Genomic DNA, 21,872 nt, shown 5'->3' on the forward strand with positions numbered 1-21,872 from the left:
GACCGGCATGAGGTTTCCGGTGTTATGGCGACCACCGGCAACATCTTCGCTTCTGTTTCGAAAACAACCGGCTTTGCTTTCAGGTAAACCCCTTCTCACTCAAACTCAACCAAACATTATTTGAAAGACCATTGTTATGCACATTTGTGTCCGTCTCAAGTGTTTTGCACCGTGGAAAGGCTGTATATGTTCCTTCTCTGTCGTTTTACTATTACAGTTACAGCTTGAGTTAACGTGAAGGGGTCTTTGTGAACGCTACATGTTAGCCGCCACATGTACAATTCAGACATTAGCCTCAAATTAAGTATTTTCACATTCAACCACATGAAAGGGTAACAAGTGCGTTATTATCTCCTTATTATCCTACTTCATGCATGCCTATCAAGTCACTGAGCGTGTCTTGACGGGTTGCAAATCTTAACGCTATCTTAACGCTTGGTTAACTAATTGACTAAAAGCCAAGAGTTTGGGAGTTATGTTGTTTGTAATGAGCTGTCCAAAATGAAGTGTGCTTCTTCTCTGTGAACCTACGTGCGACAAAAACAAACAACCCTAGGGATGAAGTTGACTAGGGCTTGTAAAAAAGAAAAGAAAGACCTGCTTTGTATCACCGTTTTTTAACCATCTATGGTTTTAACATGTAGCTTGCTGTTGACATGTCTCATAGATATAACTGTTGTTTTTTAATGCAGCACAGGAGTTGTAATCATCCCGTTACATCACGTCACGCCCATAGCAAAGAGTGTTTACTGTTATTTTGACCAAGTAACTCCTTGAAAAGTAACATCAGAGGAGTATATAAATACTCTGTTATAAGTACAAGTCCTGCATTCAAGTACACAACCAATCGCATATATTTTTAATGTTACTCCAGTTGTAACTAAAGTCTTATTTAATCATAATCTGCAAAGTAACTAAAGAGTAAAAGTACACTATTTACCTCTGACTTGTAGTGTAGTACAAAGTAGCAAACATGAAATACTCAGGTCCCTCAAATATGTGCTTAAGTTAAATGTACTTAGTTACTTTACAGTACACCACTGCTAATAGACAGAAATGTTGTTTTTTTAATGCAGCACAGGAGTTTCAATAATCTCATTACATCCTGTTACGCCCATGGCAAAGAGTTTACTTTAACCAAGTAGCTCCACCTAATAAATGACTGGTGATAACTCTTAACAACCTATTGGTCACAACTCATTAGAATTGTGTTACAAGCAACATAAGTCCTTCCCAAGTCATTAAGTTGTGGAAAGAGAGCCATTGTTATACAGCACTTAATAACAGCAGCCACATAATATTACTTTTTTGTGTGTGTAAAGAATGTCTGTGGCTTTGGGCTGTGGTAGCACATGCATACTGGAGACATGAAAAATGTATCATGTAAATATGACTGTCTGTTAAAGTACTTCATAGGTGAGATTGTAACCAGCCAGCAGTTTTTAGTCACCCCTCCATCTCCGTTATGATCGCTCAGACAACAGTAGGAAACAGGTCAGTAATACTTCCTGCAACAGGACCTTTCCTTATGAGGCGCTCAGACCCGCCTGAGGCTACGCTCTCACACACTTTGCTTCTTGTGCCCACATGCTTGTAAACTGTAGTGTTAGGCTTTCCACCACGATTACAGAGTCAACGTCTCCTCTACTTTTTTCTTCCTTCCTCAGAGGGCCGTGAAGAGAAAGGCGGCTGTCTCACATGTCTGTGTATTTCTGACTATGCTGCTCTTGGTAGCGCTGGGCATAGTTTTTTCGTTCACTGTGGTCACCACTGAGAGAGCTGAGAGCATCAACGAGAATCCACTATCACCGCTGCTTAACTACAGCAGCATCTCCCTGCCGCCAGAGCACCTACCCTACTACTTCTACAACAACAAGAGGGTTGCCAAGCAATGCCGCCTGGACCCTCTCTGCCCTTTTAAAGTAAGATATGCACTCTGTCAACTCTTTACTGTTGAAATATGTCCTATGCGTAGGGAGGTAGCATGTTAGGTAGGTTTGCTGTGAGGAAGAGCTCTCACAAAGCTCTTGACTAATGACCTGAAACGTGTTGTAAAATTGTATTTCTGTTAGTGTTGTGTGTTATTTAGTTGTAGCACATTGTTTCATGGACTTCTCTCAGTTGCATTTTTTTTAATCATGTACAATCAGTACAATGCAATGTGGCTAAATGTCGATGTGACACTGATGCTCCACACAGAGCAATTAGAAAGGTTAAGAAACATGGCTGTGGCATTTACCACAAAGATACATATTTCTTTCAAACATCAGCAATATTTTTAATCGATAACTCTTAGTTCTCATGTTACTTGAAAAAAAAGCAGAGCATTTTCTCCTACCCCGACTAGAGCAATGCATAAAGGGGGGTTACTTTACTTTAACAAGTGTTGAAGTAAAAAGAGTATTAGGGAAAGTAATGTTTGAGATACCTACTACTGTGTAAAGTTATTTTATTCTGACTTATTTTGCAATTGCATTAGTTTAGTTAACTCAATAGATGACGTTTATTTAAAAGTGTTGGTGGTTTTAGAAGGTTCTTGATGCTGAACTTGTTTTTACAGCAGGATGCACTGCAGGATCTGTCTGTCTGTTGGGGATACGAGAAGCATTGTGATCCAGGGAAGCGCTTCAGCTATCCAGTCTGTACCAAAGCAGACTCTGCATGGTATTGTTCCTCACATTATATAGTAAAACCCTTTATGTTATCAGAAGTATTATGCAGTTTACATAATTTACTTTCCACATTTTAATCAACTGTCAGTATCTTAAGTATATATCTTTATTGAATGAACTGTCCCAACATGTTTTTTCCAAAGTAGACGTGTATCATTCAGAGCATGCATATTTGAACCACTGTGCTTGTTTTGTCAGGGCCCGTTCACTGGAGGCCGCCCAGGAGCTTTTCTGGAAGCAGGCAGATTTTGGCTACGTCAAGGAGCGCCTCTCTGAGCTCCAAACACTCTGCAAGGCCACCAAGTCAGTAAGTACGTTCATTTCCTTAGTTCCCACGGGCCTGCTGAGTCCACAGGAAGAAACAACAGGTAGAAATACACAGAGTGTTGAACAAAAGGGTCCACAGACAATAGACCTGAACATAAGTTGCTGTTCAAAGGCTTTAGTGTAGAGAGAGCATAGAATAGAGACTCACAATCTAAGCGATAATAGCTCTAAGTATGACATGTTTCTACTCTTATTATTTTCCCAGGGGGACTCCTCTCTAAGATGTAGTAGCCACACTCGCTTCTGTAAGGCAACAAACCTTTATCTGGACTTGCGTGAGCCGCGCAGAGGTCATGAGAGGTCAGTATTGCTAAAATGTAACCAAAAATGAACACTGACAAATTATGGCTGTCTAAAAACTCATCTATGTTTATGTTGCAGATACAAGGAGGACTTCATCCAGCAAGGAGAGATTGGTGGTCGATGCAGACTCAACAAGCCTGCACTCGCTGCAGAGGGAGAGCACAAGAGCCCCTTGCAATCGTGGTGAGTCAGGACACGCACTCAATGTTTGGAAAAAAACATTTATTATTTAATTTTGACCATGAGGCTAAAAGGACTTTTCCTAACTGGGACTCGAAGCTAGGAAGCGGTGATGAGAGCACTGAATCCTAACCACTAGTCCAGGGGTAGCCAACACGGTGCACACAGGCACTTAGTCGCCCGCAGGGGCAACGTGAGTCGCCCGCAGGGGCACCGTGAGTCGCCCGCAGGGGCACCGTGAGTCGCCCGCAGGGGCACCGTGAGTCGCCCGCAGGGCATATTCTAAAAATAGCACTAGTCCACCAGGCACCTGTGGTGGAACAGTTTCAGGAAAGACTTGCTAGACTATTTAAGTGTTTCTCTGTATTCTAGTGAGTATGATTTGGTAATTGCTAAGGATGATTATTAACTGAGTCTTTGGGTTGATCCATTGAAACAACCCTTTTAATCTGCAATTGAATAATGTTCACTTATCTCTGACGGTGGGAGTGCCAAATCCTCGTCATCTTTCTACTGATTTATGACCGTTAGTTAGTGGCCAGGCTAAAACTGTGTTCCCTGACCGGGAATCGAACCCGGGCCGCGGCGGTGAGAGCGCCGAATCCTAACCACTAGACCACCAGGGACCTGATGAAGCTGTTTGGAACTCGTGATTTCAAACATGCATTGAGACGTTGTTGGTTAGACATGTGTTCATTTAAAGTAGCATGCCTCTGATTGGCAGATTGAAACAAGTTATATGATATGTGATTTGCCAATTAAAACAAGTCATTTGATTGGTCCGATAAAACAAGAAATGTGATGGCTAATTTAATGTTCTCTTCTTTCTAATGGTGGGAGCGACAAATCCTAATCCTATTTTTTTTTTTATACTAAATGTCGTTCCCTGACCGGGAATCGAACCCGGGCCGCGGCGGTGAGAGCGCCGAATCCTAACCACTAGACCACCAGGGACCTGGTCCAACACTTTTGAACTCAGTTTATCTGGAACTGTAAAGCATGTACTCAATAAGCTAACTTCACTCAATTTGAAGGGCCTTTAGTCAGCAAGATCATTTATTATATACTTAAACTATTATCTGTCAACATAAGGCCTAACAAAATAGCCCTCTCTAGCTGATGACCCGTAAAAGCGAGTCTGTTGAGGGTGGGCCAGCTCAATGGATAACTCGTCTGACTACAGATCAGAAGATTCTAGGTTGCTCTTCTGTCTCACTTGTGTCACTTTTTCCTCCCACTGCAGAGACATTTATAGAAAGAACACTGGGTGATCTCTGAGTGAGCAAAGAGATCTAGCTCAAACTGTGCACCTAAAATAGCAGTACAGAACATCATATTCTAATGATCAAACAAGTTCTATGTTAGCATTGATTATTCATACGAACCAGTTTGAATATGTTGAGAATGTTCTTTCCGTGGCATTTGTTGAAATGTTATCTTTCATAGGCACTTACAGAGAAAGTCTTTTAAGCAAATGTCAATGGGATGTTGCGCTAAAGACATGGGCATACCATTGAAACAGGATCATACGTATCAAAGCGTCTCAAAGAAGGCACACTCCTGTTTTTTGGTTGCAAATATTTCTTTCTTGCTGTTTTAGGTATGCTGAGCTGCAGACATACACAGAGCTGGACTTTGATCCCATAGACGGGCACTGTGACATCATCATTGAGAAGCCCACTGTTTTCATGAAACTAGATGCTGGTAGGTAATCAATTTAAAGTTCTGCAACCTAAACAAGTAGGTCAAACTTTTAGTTATAATGCAACTTAAAGATAAACAATACTTTTGCTCTTGCACCCAATAAATAATTTAAAAAACTTTCTCGAAACCTTGTTGTAATGTTGCAGAAATGAAATGAATCCTGAGTGTTATTGTTTGAGTCAAACAGACTTATCACAAGAATAATATGTGTGTGTTTTCCTAACAGGGGTGAACATGTATCATCACTTCTGTGACTTTGTCAACCTCTACATCTCCCAGCACATCAACAACTCCTTCAGCTCCGATATCAACATCGTCATGTGGGACACGGTGGGTACCTGCTTTCTCCCACTGCCGTTTGCCAGCACAGACATGTGAACATGCCTGTTATCACCACTAAAAATCACCAAAATAACTTTAATTTGGAAGTAAACAACAACTTGTGATTCTATGGACTGATATTGCCATTGCGATATCATTCGAAATATGACAGGAAACATCACATTCTATAAAAAAATATATATTTGAATGATCAAGTGCCAAGAAAGGATTGTTGAATGCAGTCTGTAGAACACAGTGTGTTGGGCAGGCAACTCCACAATACTTAACTCAGAATAGTATTTTTTCACATATTCCCCTTTACGAGATCTTGCGCTAACTACGATTTGGATATCGCACTAAATTGCGATATCAACGACATTTAGATGAATTGTGCAGCCATACTTTGTGTTACCTTAACAGACAGATTGCGTCTCAAAGATACAACACAAGATTGCAAAATGGAAATGCAGACCGTTATTTTGATTATCTAGTCCAGTGCTTCTCAAAGTGTGGTCCGTGAGCGCCCCCTAGTGGTCCGTGAGTATATTGGTAACATTTCACATTTTAAATAAATAAATACATTTAAGTTTTCCGCACTCTTGCGGGAATATCTCCGCAATGGAGCGAGCTTAAGTTTCACTTTCGATTGCATGATATAGCCCAGCGCAACACCTACGTCAGACACGTTGCCACCTGTTTGTAGTTAGGTGGTCCGCGAGTGTTTTTTTATTGGTTAAGTGGTCCTTGGTATGAAAAAGTTTGCGAAACACTGATCTAGTCACATGCAGCCATGGCCGTATCTACCATTGAGGTCACCGAGGTCCGGACCTCGGTAATATTTTCCGAGCTGTGTATAACAAAACTTGTGAAATAATTACACTAAACGGGGTTCTTTGTAGTACTTCCATTTACTGACCATGGGGGCGCTGCATAACTACGTAGCCTCGATTAAAGCAAACAGAAGAAGACGACATGTATCAAGAAATCACCGCAGCCCGGACTTGTATCGGAGCAGCGGAGGAGTGATGAGGTATCTAGAGATCTGAGTCCAGCGGGCTACTTGTGTTTCTGTTCATCAGGACATCATATGAGCAGCAGATCCTGTGTGAACGCTCTACGTTAGTCAGTGGACGTCCGACAACATGCACACTAACTTATATTGCAGATATAGGCTATACTTTGGTTTAAATTGCGTGAATAAACTAGCTAGAGAGCTAAAGTTAATTACATTCATCCAATGTCAGAAGGATGACCTTTTAACAAACGTTGTAATGCTTTTCTTTTATTTCAATTTGAGTAAAACATTGAAGATATAACATTGTATTGTTTTCTTTTTACACTGACTCAGATATAATGAAAAGACTACGTCAGTCAAAGCTCAGCTTTGGTAAGGAAGAGACAGGACAGGCAGAGAGAAAGAGAGAGGGAGATGGAAGTCAGGGAGGAACTGCAGGTATAGTCACACAAAAACAATGTAGGCTTAACAACCCCATATCTATCTATTTATCTATAACAATAGTCTTCATTTACAATAGGCATAATTTTAAAACATACATCTATTGCAGTTATGATGTCATAATAACATACAATTGTATAAAACACAATTTGCTTACATCTTTGTTCTCTTTTGAGAATCAAACAAAACAGATTTAAATAAAAAAAGAATGCAAACAAACAAGTGAAATGAACTAAATTGCTGAATTGCTTTTGATTCACTGGCAGGAGCGACAAGTGAAGAGGAGCAAAAAGTGAACAACGAGGGGAGAGATTGAACAAAGAGAAAGCGTAGAGGACAGAGAGAGTAATGAACAGGAAGAAGACAGAGAGACTCAAGAAGATGGAAGAGAGGCTGTAGGTTATGGAAAGGAGAGAGACATGGAAAATGAATGTTGACCAGTGGCGAGCCGTCAGGGCCCTCTGTGAGGGCCTAAGATATTCTACAAAATAATATTTAAAAACATTAAAACAAATTATATATATTTTTATATATTTTTTTAGTTATATTTTTCATTAGTTTTACCAAAATAACTTGATTTAATTGTAATTAAAATAACATTTCCAAAGAAATAAATCCTTCGAATCTGCCTATTCAGTTTATGTTGGAATGTGAAGAGTTAAATGAAAGAAGCTCGTCTCTGCAAGTTACTGTGAAGAGAGGAGCTGTTGGACGTCCAGGCGGTCCAGCTATGAATTCACAGAAGGCCCCGCTATAGTAACTGAACGAGAGAGTAATGTCAAATGACAGTACAATTGACCAATCATATCTTCCCGCTAAATGGGTGGGTGTTATTATCACGGACTTTACGACAAGTTCCGCCCGCTGTGAAACGTTTCTTGTTTCCATAGCAACAACAACTTCCTGTCAACAGCGTTAACTCGCCTTCAAAATAAAAGCATGCCAAATTACACTTAAGACATACAACTGCAACGAAAGTAACAAACACAATGCAATATCCTTTTCAATTTCAAAGAACACAAATAGGGTTATTTACAGGTGTTGTTTTGTGTGGTAGAGGGTCGCTTTCATTGATGCGTTTTGCACCCCGGGCCGTTGTTTTGATATTCCGCTGAAGTATACGCTGTGACGTAATAACTCGAGGGAAGGGGTGGGGATCAGAGGGCCTAGGTATAAAAGTCACGGCTCGCCACTGATGTTGACAATGTTTTGTGATCATTGTAGCCTCTTCTGCATGTCCAGATCATTAATAGTAACAATCAACTGATTCTTATTATGTATTACACTTTCAAAATAATTGATGCTGACATTGTCAGCCCACTGACATGGTTTGAAATCGATATATTATCCAATTTGTGACCCCCCATAGGACTTAAAAAGCACCATAACTAGATCATGAAAATCCCAAAAATCTCGGGGGGTATCCCCCAAACCCCCCTAGCATGTTTGGACCTCGGTATTTAGGAAATCCTGGATACGGCCCTGCATGCAGCGGCACAGTTTTTTACTGAAGGAACCCGTTCCAGAAATGAAAAAAACAGAGACATACAATCATTTTAAGCAAGTGTCTGAAAATTGAGATTGGAATCGAGAACTAAAACCCAGCCAGAAAGACAAACAGGAATTTCTATTGAAGTCACAGTTTTTGTTTAACAAGTCAGTGGTATATGTGCCAATGAAGACATCAAGGGGAAACAGGAGTTGAAAAACAGACAACCTTATCCGGCCCATTGTTCCCCCGACTGTGCACAGAGAGAGGAAAAGAGAGAAACCTGCCGGGGAGGAGGAAAGCAGTGACCTTTCATACAAACTGCACACTGCGTTCCAAACAGTGGCAGGCTGTCACACAACAGATTTGATATAAAACCACAGCTTCAGATTAAAAAATACAACCTGCTGAGTTTGTAAACAGATGACTGAGTCTGGCACTGCTATAGGCTGTCGTGGATTTTATTGTTGTGTTTTTCAGATCTGTTCTGTTCTTTTACGTCTTTTTTCACAGAGCGTTTATGGTTATGGAGATCTGTTCGCTGCAACATGGAGGGCCTTCTCAGAGTACGACATCATCCACCTCAAGACCTATGACTCGAAAAGAGTAAGTGTGATGTCACCTCTGTGATCCTTGTGCGCTCCTTCTTTGTAAAGGTCTTGGCCTTTGGTCCACATATTTTTTGTGCTTAACACTAGAACCGCCAGAGGTCGCTGTATACCTAAAACTGCCAACGGGTCAAATTTACCCGCTATTGATTTTCAAGGTACAATGTTCTTTTATCTCTCATACAAGAACAGTGAGTTTTGATCGCACAGGGATGAAACTTAGACCAATAGAATCTGTGGACTTAGTTTGTGCAGATAGCATGAAGTATACAATATCGCTACCAGTGCTGATTTAAACGCTTGGTGTTAGACTTGCGTTTTGTTTAGGTACAAATCTCTCTCTCTCTCTCTCTCTCTCTCTCTCTCTCTCTCTCTCTCTCTCTCTCTCTCTCTCTCTCTATCTCTCTCTCTCTCTCTCTCTCTCTCTCTCTCTCTCTCTCTCTCTCTCTCTCTCTCTCTCTCTCTCTCTCTCTCTATCAATCTATCTATCTATCTATCTATCTCTCTCTCAATCTATCTATCTATAAGGAACCGCAGTAGACAAAAGGCGTTGCTATAGCAACACGTCATGTTTACGCTGCATTTTCTATGAGGTAAATATTACCCGCTGGCGCTGATGGGTATAAATGGCAATTTCTTTGGTGATTTTTTCAATCTGACTTAATATTGACAATTTTTAACAACAGAGGGTGCTACATAACACACTTTCAGGAAAAGTCACGGACTGGGAAACTTGAATATTTTATTGAAAAAAAGTTACATACAATTAAAAAAAACAGCTGCGGGTAAAATTGACCTGTTGGCGTTTCTAGTGTTAAAAGTTGATAACTGGCTTCAATGACCCATAAGATCAAATCCTCTTACTGCTAAGGAAAGGTTCCTCAATGTCTCCTTTCTTATCTGCTTAAGCATAGGGAGTGCTGGACAATCCTTTACATAAAAGAAAGGAGATAATGCCTTCCAACACATTCTAAGGGCAGCAACATTTAAACATTTACAGCGACACTTCAAGGCAAGGCAAGGCAAGTTTATTTATATAGCACCTTTCAGCACCAGGCAATTCAAGGTGCTTTACAACAATGAAAGACATTCAGACAAAGGCATTTAAAAACAGTAAAAGATAATAAAATAAACATTAAAAGAAAAACAAAAAATGAAAGACGTTAAGAAAATGGCATTTAAAATCAGTCATTAAAAAGAAAAGCTAATAAAATAAACATTAAAAGATAAAAGTTACAGTGCAGTCTAAGATATGAATAGTTCAATTATTTCGGTTCTTGATTTTTAATTTATTCACAGAACCTCCCTTTGGAAATACGAACATTTCTGTCCCGATTGTTAATTTAGACTGATTGTTTTCACCATGTTATGCTTGCATGACATCCACAATCGGACCCTCAGGAGGGTGTACTAGCCCCCTACTCTGCTTTGCGTTCCATAACAAAGTCTTTAAGTGTTACCTGAACACCCCGTGTTACCAAAACACTATTTTTCACCCGTCGGTGATGTGATGCTTGTTCCTCAGTACAACTCACCTAAAAACTGATCGTAAACCCTGGCTACGATGGATATCCCAAATATCCTACTTTCGAGCAGTCCCTCTCATAAATGTCATGGAGAAATTAATTACGTTTAAATTTAAAACATTAAAAGAAAAAAAGTACATGGATAAAAGTTACAGTGCAGTCTAAGATATGAATAGTTCAATTAAAAGCAGCGACAAAAAGAAAAGTCTTCAGCCTGGATTTAAAAGTAGTCAGAGTTGCAGCGGACCTGCAGGTTTCTGGGAGTTTGTTCCAGAGATTTGGAGCATAATAACTGAACGCTGCTTTACCATGTTTAGTTCTGACTGTGGGGACAGAAAGCTGACCAGTCCCTGAAGACCTGAGAGATCTGGATGGTTCATAATTTAGCAGGAGGTCAGAAATGTAATTTGGGCATAAACCATTCAGTGCTTTATAAACCAGCAGCAGTATTTTGAAATCTATTCTTTGACACACAGGAAGCCAGTGTAAAGACTTCAGAACTGGAGTGATGTGATCCACTTTCTTAGTGTTAGTGAGGACTCGAGCAGCGGCGTTCTGAATCAGCTGCAGCTTTCTAATAGATTTTTTAGTGAGACCTGTGAAGACACCATTGCAGTAGTCGAGTCTACTGAAGATAAAAGCATGGACAAGTTTTTCCAAATCCTGCTGTGACATTAGTCTTTTAATCCTAGATATATTCTTTAGGTGATAGTAGGCTGATTTAGTAACTGTTTTAATGTGACTGTTGAAACTCAGGTCAGAGTCCATGACTACACCTAGATTTCTGGCTTTATCTGTTGTTTTGAACATTGCACACTGAAGCTCAGTGCTAACTTTTATACGTTCTGACTTTGCTCCAAAAACCATTACCTCAGTTTTATCTTTGTTTAATTGGAGAAAGTTCTGACGCATCCAGTCATTGATTTGTTCAATGCACTTACTCAGTGTTTGAATTGGAGCATAGTCTCCTGGTGAAATTGTTACGTAGATTTGTGTGTCATCTGCATAGCTATGGTAACTTATTTTGTTGTTTTTCATTATCTGAGCCAGTGGTAGCATGTAGATGTTAAAGAGAAGAGGCCCCAAGATGGAGCCTTGAGGAACCCCACATGTCATATTTGTCAACTCAGATGTGTATGTACCTATAGAAACAAAGTTGTTTCTGTCCTTTAGGTAGGATTCAAACCAATTTAGAACTGTTTTAGAAAGTCCCACCCAGTTTTCCAGTCGGTCTAGTAATATGTTGTGGTCAACAGTGTCAAACGCAGCACTGAGATCTAATAATACTAACACTGAAGTTCTGCCACTGTCTGTGTTTAAGTGGATGTCATTAAAGACCTTTACAAGAGCAGTCTCAGTGCTGTGGTTTGGACGAAAGCCTGACTGGAACACATCAAAACAGTTATTTAAATGCAAGAAATTACTCAACTGTTGAAAAACAACTTTTTCAATGATCTTACCTAGAAATGGGAGGTTTGATATGGGCCTGTAATTGTTCATTACTGAAGCATCTAGATTATTCTTTTTTAAGAGCGGTTTAATGACTGCAGTTTTCAGGGCCTGTGGAAAAATACCTGAGTGAAGAGATTTGTTTACTATATGAAGTAGATCTGAGGCCATGCAACGAAAAACATCTTTGAAAAATCCTGTTGGAATAATATCAAGGCAGCAAGAGGAGGATTTCAGAAGTTGTATAATGTCCTCTAGGTTTTTATCATTAATCTTCAGACCCTTTTTAGAGCCTTTCACTGCCAGTAGCGTAGTGTGAGTGTAAGGGAAACTTCTGTGTAGCAATGCAGTGGGAGTCACCGACTCAGGAAAGAGACACGGTAGAGCAGGAGCTTTGATGTCAAACACTGGAGGTTTATTTGGAGTTTCGGCCGGAGGATTCACATCACAAGTCACAGCAGTCACGGTGAGACTGCACGGGTGGGTTGCCACGTCAATTCTGGAGCACCTCTCTCACGTTAGCCCATTTAACTGGTTTCACAGAGAGTAATCAACATATTTTGATAAGATAGTTTAAACAGTTGGGCACACTGAGTCACTTGCGTCCGTCACTTATGGCCTCAAAGATGTCATACCTTTGAGTCCACAAACAACATAGAAGGAAGTGTCCCAGTGCACCCACAACAACAGACCATCTGTGACCTAGTGTTGACCGGTCACAGAATGGGAACAATAACATTATGGCTGAAGCAGCCTATGTCCTTAAAGGAGATAAACAGACGTCAGGGTTGGTGTACGTCATATCTAGGAGTCTAGGACAATAATTTCCCTAACAGTGAGTGCATCTTAGCACTGTCTTTTACTAACGGAGCGTCCACACTACAGCTTCAAAAAAAGCCTGGAGCTGGGCGTGTCTGAAGCTTGGGGATTGTATTCAAGCACTGCGACCAACAACCAATCACATGTATCTCCCGCCCCCGACATAGAAAGCAAAAACCCCCGGGGATTTTATGGGAGCAATATATATATAAACTCCCCAAACAGGCGAAAACCTACCAGTTTCACCCACTGTCTCTGCCACCTCCCCCCATGCCTGGCTCCTCCGGGTTGTATCCATGTATGTAAAGAGGGACTGGTCATATAGTACCGCCACGATCTTTTTCTCCTCCATTTTTTTACATATGGGAAATAACTGCGGTCTGGCTCTCCCAACATACATGCGGTTTGATTGGCTAGCGCTTGTAATGTCAGATTTGCATACGCAGGATTTGATTGGCTGACGCCTCCGTCGAGGCGGCAAAAGTAGAACATTGCTCTACTTTTGCAGCGAGCACCGCGCGAGAGAAGCTACGCTTTGCGCCCACAATGCAGTTTGGCGAATCGTGACGTCACCCCATTCAAAGTGAATGGGCAGAAGCGTTGAAGCGGCAACGCACGCCGGCGTGTGTAGGCTCCGACGCCGGAGACGGACCGCTCTGCTACCCACAATTCAGTTCGGCAAAAAAAAGCGGCAACGTGACGTCACCCCATTCAAAGTGAATGGGCAGATTGAAGCTGTCGACGCTGCAGACGCTGTAGTGTGGACGGGCCGTGTCCTTCTCCTGCTCCTCTATCCTTCAACTGGTGACATTTTCAATCAAGGAAAAGTGGTGAGGAAAAATACTTTACAAACGTGTTTTTTTGTCCACAGCCTTGTAACAAATTGTGAAACTAGAATAACCAACCATGGTTGAACGGATTTGTACCTCCCACGGACACTAAAATATCCTTTATAAAATCCAATGAAAGGGAGGTCTCATCTATGTGATCTCTGAGAAAAGCAGTTCAAACGAATCACAGCAATAAGCAGGTTCTATATAATATGTTTCCAAATTGTTTATATACACTCACATCATCATTATAATGTTTTGAAAGTAATTGAAGTATGCATTATGTGCAACACCGTGACATATACACAGTGACGTAACTGCCACGCTGTATACTAACTGCATTGATCTATTCACACTTGTTCACAGGTGTGTTTCAAAGACGTCGTTTTCTCCCTCCTCCCGAGAATGAGATACGGCCTCTTTTACAACACGCCTCTCGTAAGTTACTCTTTATGTAGATGTGTGTGTGTGTGGTTGTGTGTGACCACAAATCAGACGTACTTTACATATCTATCTGCCCTAATTTCAGTGGTTCATTCTTTCAATCCTGCTTTTTTATGTGTTTTTTTTCATCTCACACTTGTGATAGACTATGATTACTTTTTCACCATTTATTGCTCTTTCCTTCCCACAAGCACAAATATATCCACTTGAGTCATAAACATGCATTTCGGGTCAAATATTTACGTGATGTATTCAAAAGCTCAGCGTGTGCTTATGTTATTTAAATGATAATTCCAGGGAGATTACAATAAAGATGATAGCAGGTAAATATGTGTTGTCCTGTGGTTCCAGCCTTGAGGTGTGGAATATTGATAGGGCAGCCGCACGCTGATGCTTTTGATTGCTCCTGCAGCACATGCCATGTTTATATTCATGTCTTCACATTCACAGCTGCAGCGCTGCGGTGTATGTGTGACAATCTTGGCCTTGAGAAATGCTTCTGCTCATTTGATATTCATCCCAGGGAGATTAGAAATATGTTTGCAATTGTCAGATTCCCAGTGTTACATATCTTTCATCTCAACCCTGTGCAAAGCTGTGGCCGGATTCAATTTGCCTTCAATTCATTTCCAATCAGAGAGTACATTTTCTGAAAGTACAAAGTGTATACCACCAACACATCCCTAACCCTGATGCACTGAATTGATTTGATCTAAGTTAAGAAATTGACAGTCCTGTGGTGTGTTGATGGCAGATCTCCGACTGCTACAGTGAAGGGATGTTTCGGGCCTTCTCCCAGCACGTCCTGCATCGACTGAACATCCCTCAAGCCGGGCCAAAGGTAGGATGAACATCATTTAGGAAAACCAAAGCAACACATGTTAACTCTATATTCTGATCTACTTCATGTACATAGGAAGGACAGTTTAACCTTTATATCCAGTTAATTCACTAACTAAATATGTTCGTGAATCTTACATTTGAGGTTTTCTGCAGCTATTGGTTGATCTTTAGGCTGTTGAGTCTCTCAGTCGGTCTTGGTGAAACCATTTCCTCTTTTATTCCTGTGTTTATTTATGACTTTTTCTTAGTAATCCAAGTTATGGTAGACAGACAGTTACTGAAACAAGCCAGAAACTATGATCAGTACAATCAAACAGCTTTTACATAAAGTCAGTGTTCCCTGACCGGGAATCGAACCCGGGCCGCGGCGGTGAGAGCGCCGAATCCTAACCACTAGACCACCAGGGAGCTTGCAGCACCTCTGGGATCTTAAGAACCACACCAACATGTTGAGACTATGTTAAGTAACTAAACTGTCAGATAAACGTAGTGGAGTAAGAAATACAATATTGACTTCTAAAATGCAGTGGAATAGAAGTATAAAATAGCATAAAATGAAAATACTCACATCAAGTTCTTCAAAATGCCACTTAAATACAGTAAATGTAGTAAATGTACTTTTTTAAACTCCACCACTGATTGCAACACGTTAGATGACGGAGTCTTTTGTTTGAACTTATATGTTTTAAAAGTTATCCACATAAGCCATGCTTATTTGTCTGTGTCTGCTTGTAGAGGGGTTTAGAGGATTTGGTTTCTTTTACGCATGTACCAAAATAGCCTGAGGGAGAGGAGCAACTGACAAGACTGTGAGTTTTGTGCTGTGATAACCTTCCTCAAGTCCCTTTGAAAAGTTCAAATCACTGCTCTGAAAAACATTGTCTGAGCCAACATTATACATTCCCTCTGGATGATTAGCTCAGACCTGAAATATGAAAGATATTCTCCAGGATTCACTCTCCTATTCGTTAAGTAGAGTTAGCGAGTTACACTTAAGGTGACAAATCACTCCCTGGTGGTCTAGTGGTTAGGATTCGGCGCTCTCACCGCCGCGGCCCGGGTTCGATTCCCGGTCAGGGAACACTTTAGTTACTCACTATTCAGAGAGTCGAATACCAAATAAACCTGACATGTATGCTCTACTTCCATGCAGTTTGGAGGATTTTCCATATTAACTACCTGTAGTTTTATTTTTTACTTAGATAGAAATATTCACTACACTCGCGTAGTTGCGGCATAGGCATTTGCCATTCAAAACCACTAGACCACTAGCTTTAACAGACAAAACATTACAACATGGTAAGGCTTCAATCTCTATGCCATAACTGAGTTTCAGAGTATTTTTTAAGAAGAAAGTAGAGAACAAGTACTGCATTTTTTCAAGTCTCCATTTGGATGTGTAGTTTTTAGTTTGGAAACTACTTATTCTACTGATCAGGCTCTCCTTGCTATTCAAGCACATTTGATTTAAGAGCAACCACTTTAACCAGACTTCACTCCAGGTGAATTCCCCACTGTGTCACCTTCTACTCTCTGAACGACTACTGTACTTGCACACACACTCACCTACAACCCCACCCACCTTCTTACTCATCGCACATTAATATCTCCTCAGCGCTCCTCACAGGTGTTTTACGACCCCAGTCTGGAAGGACTTGACTGTATCTTTATGAGCAGCAAGGCCCCATAACTTCCTCCTTCCTGAGGAGCGGCTCATCGGGTATTCATGGCGATCACTGGAAATATGCTAAGAGGCCTTTTCAGCCAGACATGGGTATGCTGCCGATAGCGGGCCCGCTCCTGAATGAGAGGTCTCCTCGGCCCTGACCCTCTCCTCAGCTCCTCCTTTCATCCCTAGATTAATGGCAGCACCAAGGACTCACACTGCTGCTCCCCTCCATTGTGTGCTATTCATCCGCCTCCTCCGCACATCTCTTCCCATATCCACCTCGTCATTATTCGCTCTGGCCTTGCTCAGAGTGTCATCTTTTTTAGTATTTCTGAAAATATTTTTTAAGTAGAAAAGAGGAAACAAGGTTTGTTTGTATTGCATATACAGTATCTATTGTTTAAAGCGAGGTGCTGTACTTTGGTTTACTGTGTACAACAGCTTGAACAGATTGTATGTGGCTATTTGTCATTTATATAAGGATAATGAAGTTATGATTTGTTTATTCAAATAAAAAAATGTGTTCTCTAAATTCTCTATCAGAACACCAGGTGGCAGTAGAAGCATTTAGAAAACTAACATACTGTAAAAACTAGAAAGATCTGACACAAAAAAACGAATGAATTCTCCTTAAAACAAATAATGTGATTTTCTGTGTCCGATCTTCTGAGCCGTGTTAAAGTGAGATTCTACGTAAAGGCTTTCTTACTTATTTTGAATGGGCATCATGTTTTCCCAGCCGCCTATCTTTTCTGTCCTTGGCTGATTGATTATTGGGTGCATTGCTGTTTTCAGGAGGGCCGTGTTCGTGTCACCCTGCTGGCACGCAGCACAGAATACAGAAGGATATTAAACCAAGTGGAGGTGAGTGACCCCCCCCTTCCCTTTTCCTGCCTCTTAACTTTTCTCACACTTTTCCCCCCGTCGTATTCTGCCACGTCTTCTTTATTCTCCCCTTCCCCTGTCTTTCACTCTCCCTCTGTTTGTCTCTTTCTATTTCCCCACTCTGTACATCTCTCTCCCGTCCACAGCCCCTCCTCTCAGCCATTGATTTACTGCCCACATCTGTTAAGTGCCTATTTAAAATCTTATTTGCTATAAATAGTACAAGTAAAAAAGGCTTGTGATTTATACCCTTGCTGCCCGTGTTTGTTTGCACTTTCATTGATCAGAAGCACACGTTGCTCTGTTGTCGTTACAGCTGGTAAACGCCCTCAAGACTGTGCCTTTACTGGAGGTCAATGCGGTGGACTACAAATTCAAGTGAGTTAGAGAGTGCTGCTGGCCACATTACCACAGGAGCTATTCAGTGCTGGTCAGGGATGTGAAAGGGCTGTAGAGGAATACACAAAGTGTTTTAAATTGTGTAATCGTGATGATTGACGTGTGGTTCCCTGTCTGTCTCTCAGGGATGTTCCCTTTCTGGTGCAGCTGAGGATCACGCACAACTCTGACGTCTTTATAGGGATGCACGGGGCGGGTCTCACACACCTTCTCTTCCTCCCTGACTGGGCTGTCATCTTTGAGCTGTGAGTGACAGGTGTTGTCTGCCGATGTGTGTGTGTGTGTGTGTGTGTGTGTGTGTGTGTGTGTGTGTGTGTGTGTGTGTGTGTGTGTGTGTGTATATGTGTGAAAGACTGAGAGGGGAGAGAGCGATGGAAGTGTGAGCTGCCCAAAATACCCCTCAGACACTTGTGTGTACAACTGAGAAATACAGTGTAATCAACCAGGCATTCATCACACCAGCTACCTTGGGTAAATGTGTGTGTGTGTGTGTGTTGAGTGACACAGTGATAGAACATCACTGTGCATATGGCGCGAGAGAGAGAAAGAGTGAGAGTGAGGCAGGCCGAGGAGAGCGAGAGATAAAGTGTGTGCATCTGTCCCTCCCAGATATAATTGTCAGGATGAGAGCTGCTATCGAGATTTGGCTCGGCTGCGGGGCATTCGATACGTGACTTGGCAGAAAATGGACAAAGTGCTCCCCCAGGACAAGGTAGGGGAAACTCCCGCACCAGCCGCTATCTCCCCGGCTCACCTCTTCTCCATTCATCTCACCTTTTTCACTTATAGACACACACTTACACTCTCTACACACATCTAATGTTGTACTATCATAAGCACAGCGGGGCAGACTTCATTTCTCATTCATGTCGTAAAATGGTCTAAATGCAAGGACACCATGACAATAAAAACATGTGTCAATGGGGGTGTGAATGTTTCTGTATGTCACGATTCAATTTCAAATCCACGGTTCAGTGACTAGGGGAGCTCATTTCCGGATCTACTTCAGCCTACATTAATTATGGCATATTGGATTTTGAAGATGATTTTGAAAAAGTATTTTAAACAGATTCCACAAAGTGAAACATTTTCTCATGCAGAACTTGCACAGAAAAAACACTTTTGACAAGAAAAGTGTTTTTCAATTCTCAGTGGTAAAATGCTGCTGGTTATGAAATAAAAGAGTTTACTTAGTACTTTAGCTTGACATATCTGTGACATTGCTGTGGGATTACTGCTCATCCGTAGCAATATATCTAGGTTCTTTTGTAAAATTATATTATATTTGATTTCTACATATCAATGTTTTTGTTTAGCTTTCATATTGTCTATCTAATGCTTAAACGTCTCTCTTTGACTTCCCTCAGGGTCACCATCCGACCATCGGGGACCACCCAAAGTTCACCAACTACTCCTTCGACGTGGGGGAGTTCATGCGCCTCGTGCTGGAAGCGGCTGATTACGTCACTCACCATCCCAAATGGAGGCGTCGCTCCCTTCACGATGAACTCTAGAGTCTCTGTGAGTTTGGGACACAGACACCTGAAGAACGTTTAACATAAAGCTGCCAACTCTTTCTATTGAAAGACCTCTTCACATCGGCAGATTTTTAAAGTTATTTTTAAACTGATCCATCAGCGGTGAATATTTGTCACCTCCTCTCCGCAGCTTTGACAGGTCTGGATGAGTGAAAGCAATATGGCGGACAAGTCGGAGTTGAATCGCCTCCACCAGCTCTATTAGTGTCAAATCAGTTAAAGGATGAGGTGTGTGCAGTCCAGGCATCTGGAGAGCGATAAGAAGCGTCCTATGTTTCTTCATTACCTCCGCTGCGTGTACTTCATTCCGCAGCGACAAAGTTAGCTAATGAGCAGCTGTTACGGCGTCCCTTTACTTGCGACATCTTGTCACATTTGATCAGTGTCACCTTGATGCGAGCCGTTGACAATCGCACCAGTGTTTCTGAACACAGCCAGCTTACATCAGTCTAATATGATGTGCACTATTCACATGCACTCTTGCAGTTAGTTTGTTATGTGAATTTCAGTTATCTCAAACGTTAATAACTCTAAAATTAATTGACAGAAAGTAAGTGAGACACTCCAAGATGGATCTTCTTTTATATCAGTATTAGCATTTGTACAGCAATACTTTCAAAGACATTCAAAGTGAGTGTTCTGAAACATACATTCAAGTATTAGTCATTGAACTTCAACACTACATTGGTTTATGCAACATGATGAAACTTATGTTGCTTTTATCAAAAATATTTGTCTGACTTGTAAAATTATTCTTCAATTTTGCGTCGTTATTTGCAATTTACTTTGTTTTCTTTTACACTTGTCACTTTTATAATTTAAACGTATGTCTACAGACATCTATCTATTCTTATTGTTAGTTGTATGTATTACCAGTATGATCAAACAATGAGGGTGCTGCTCCTGTTCCGTTACCTTACCTAAAGTGTTTTGAATGCTGTCAGTTTTATATTTTACAGTCAATTCTACTCAAATAAAATAAGCACAATTTGCATGCGCTCTGATGCAATGCACAACAGTATTTTGAGTGATTTCATTGGCCTCTCCTGAGTCTTGATGTTTTATTTATCGATGAAAACCCAGTTGAACTCAGTCGGACCTTTTCGGTCAGGGTTTCGCTTGCCTTGTAGGCGATTTCATATTCAGAAGCTGTGTAATATTTTCAAATAAATAATTCTTTAAAAATGCTGAAGTATGTCTTCCTGTCTGTGCTGGCCATTCTAGGCATCAGAGATTTAATCCATCTTAATTTAATCCATCATCTTTTGAAGTCTGACCTTGGAGGGGGAAAAGTGAATCCTCTGTGTTGGCGGTTCTTGCTGACACCAGACAGCTCTGTGCTGCTGTGGCTTTCATTATTTTAGTAAGTCTAGGTCTGAGGAGGGAAAGGGCTCTTCGTAAAAAGCCCATTAGTTCAGTTTTTACTGTCACTGTAATAAATCTGGATGACCTCAAAACTACCAAGTTAACAGTTGCACGCATTAACCACACGGGGGCAGTATAACACCACAGATGAAGCCAAAGATCCCCTGCGCTGTGTGATCGCCCCTGACAGACCTCTCTCTCAAACCGTGTGGAGAGTGAGAACAAAGCAATCACAAATATATCCAACGGGTGCACCAGGAGACCCTGTTTGTGTAGCCTAAGTGTGTTTGCTCCGATACCTCAAGTGTGATGTCAGCAGTCGTTCACTGCGGATGTTGTGTCTGAACTTTTGGAGTATTGACAGACACCGGGCCTGTCTGGCATGGACACTATTTATGGCTCTGCTCGGGTTACTGCCGGTGACCTCGTAAAGAAATGAAGAATCTCTATGCAGAGGGGGATCAAAAGAAGAGGAACCAATATGCCTGTTCTCATTAACCTTCATGGCAGTTCCAAATCAATGACCGAGGACTCTCTTTTTTTTGTTGTTGCGCAAAGCCTGCCTGATGGATGTATCCAAAATGAAGCAATTGAGTGGAATAGAAAGCAGGAGAAATACACCGATCACACAACACACCTTTGACAGAAAGAGTATAAAGCATGATTAAAACACTGTGCACACGTTCTTACGCACAACACCTCTGTGTGTGGTCGATGTGTGCACAGCATAACTTTACATTTGCTTCATTGGCTGCCAGTCAGTATTTTCTCCTACCTATCATTATTTAACTGGTTACATGTTTGCTGCAACTGGAGGTGTACCACCCAGCCCTCATATTTGGGGTATCCTTTATTTAGTGATGCCGTGACTAATCGTATAGGGAATGTTGAGTGACGTATTTCTGTCACCCTTAACGCACACCTTGTGCAGTGAAGACTCTCAAGGACATGAAAGCTGATTGCAAGCAAAGGCTGAGGTTGAAGCAGTGAGTAAAGTCATTACCGTCTGAGCCGTGATTCACACTTCAAAATTAGTAGTTCGGCT

At 41.3% G+C, this 21,872-nt stretch overlaps 1 protein-coding gene and 4 non-coding genes across 8 annotated transcripts; 2 read left to right on the forward strand and 3 right to left on the reverse strand.

Annotated features, from left to right (window-relative positions):
- Positions 1-13: 13 nt before the first annotated feature.
- eogt (EGF domain-specific O-linked N-acetylglucosamine (GlcNAc) transferase) lies at positions 14-20,649 on the forward strand. 4 transcript variants are annotated; one of them, XM_034212382.1, is made up of 17 exons: positions 29-83; positions 1,407-1,494; positions 1,668-1,922; positions 2,561-2,664; positions 2,871-2,979; positions 3,205-3,299; positions 3,381-3,485; positions 5,083-5,186; positions 5,413-5,516; positions 8,966-9,058; positions 14,051-14,122; positions 14,883-14,969; positions 17,436-17,504; positions 17,842-17,903; positions 18,050-18,169; positions 18,534-18,636; positions 19,292-20,649. In XM_034212382.1, exons 3-17 carry the CDS (start codon positions 1,719-1,721, stop codon positions 19,436-19,438), a joined length of 1,578 nt encoding a protein of 525 aa, XP_034068273.1. In that variant the 5' UTR covers positions 29-83; positions 1,407-1,494; positions 1,668-1,718; the 3' UTR covers positions 19,439-20,649. The 4 variants fall into 4 exon arrangements, with proteins under 4 accessions (XP_034068272.1, XP_034068274.1, XP_034068275.1 ...); XM_034212381.1 differs by lacking the exon at positions 1,407-1,494 and having other exon boundaries at positions 14-83; XM_034212383.1 differs by lacking the exon at positions 1,407-1,494 and having other exon boundaries at positions 14-83; positions 2,564-2,664.
- trnae-cuc lies at positions 4,037-4,108 on the reverse strand. The gene has a single exon. It is a non-coding gene; the product is annotated as a tRNA-Glu (tRNA).
- On the reverse strand, positions 4,365-4,436 carry trnae-cuc. Its single transcript has one exon. It is a non-coding gene; the product is annotated as a tRNA-Glu (tRNA).
- On the reverse strand, positions 15,308-15,379 carry trnae-cuc. Its single transcript has one exon. It is a non-coding gene; the product is annotated as a tRNA-Glu (tRNA).
- On the forward strand, positions 15,981-16,052 carry trnae-cuc. The gene has a single exon. It is a non-coding gene; the product is annotated as a tRNA-Glu (tRNA).
- Positions 20,650-21,872: the final 1,223 nt, after the last annotated feature.

Source organism: Gymnodraco acuticeps, unplaced genomic scaffold (genome assembly GCF_902827175.1).
Source record: "Gymnodraco acuticeps unplaced genomic scaffold, fGymAcu1.1, whole genome shotgun sequence".
In the NCBI taxonomy this organism is placed as follows: Eukaryota; Metazoa; Chordata; class Actinopteri; order Perciformes; family Bathydraconidae; genus Gymnodraco; species Gymnodraco acuticeps.

Excerpts from the sequence above, each read along its gene's own strand:
- eogt (XM_034212381.1), top strand. The coding sequence starts at position 1,719 with ATGCTGCTCTTGGTAGCGCTGGGCATAGTTTTTTCGTTCACTGTGGTC. Across the intron at positions 3,486-5,082 it reads AAGAGCCCCTTGCAATCGTG|GTATGCTGAGCTGCAGACAT; the intron begins GTGAGTCAGGAC and ends TTGCTGTTTTAG. Across the intron at positions 17,505-17,841 it reads GGATATTAAACCAAGTGGAG|CTGGTAAACGCCCTCAAGAC; the intron begins GTGAGTGACCCC and ends TTGTCGTTACAG.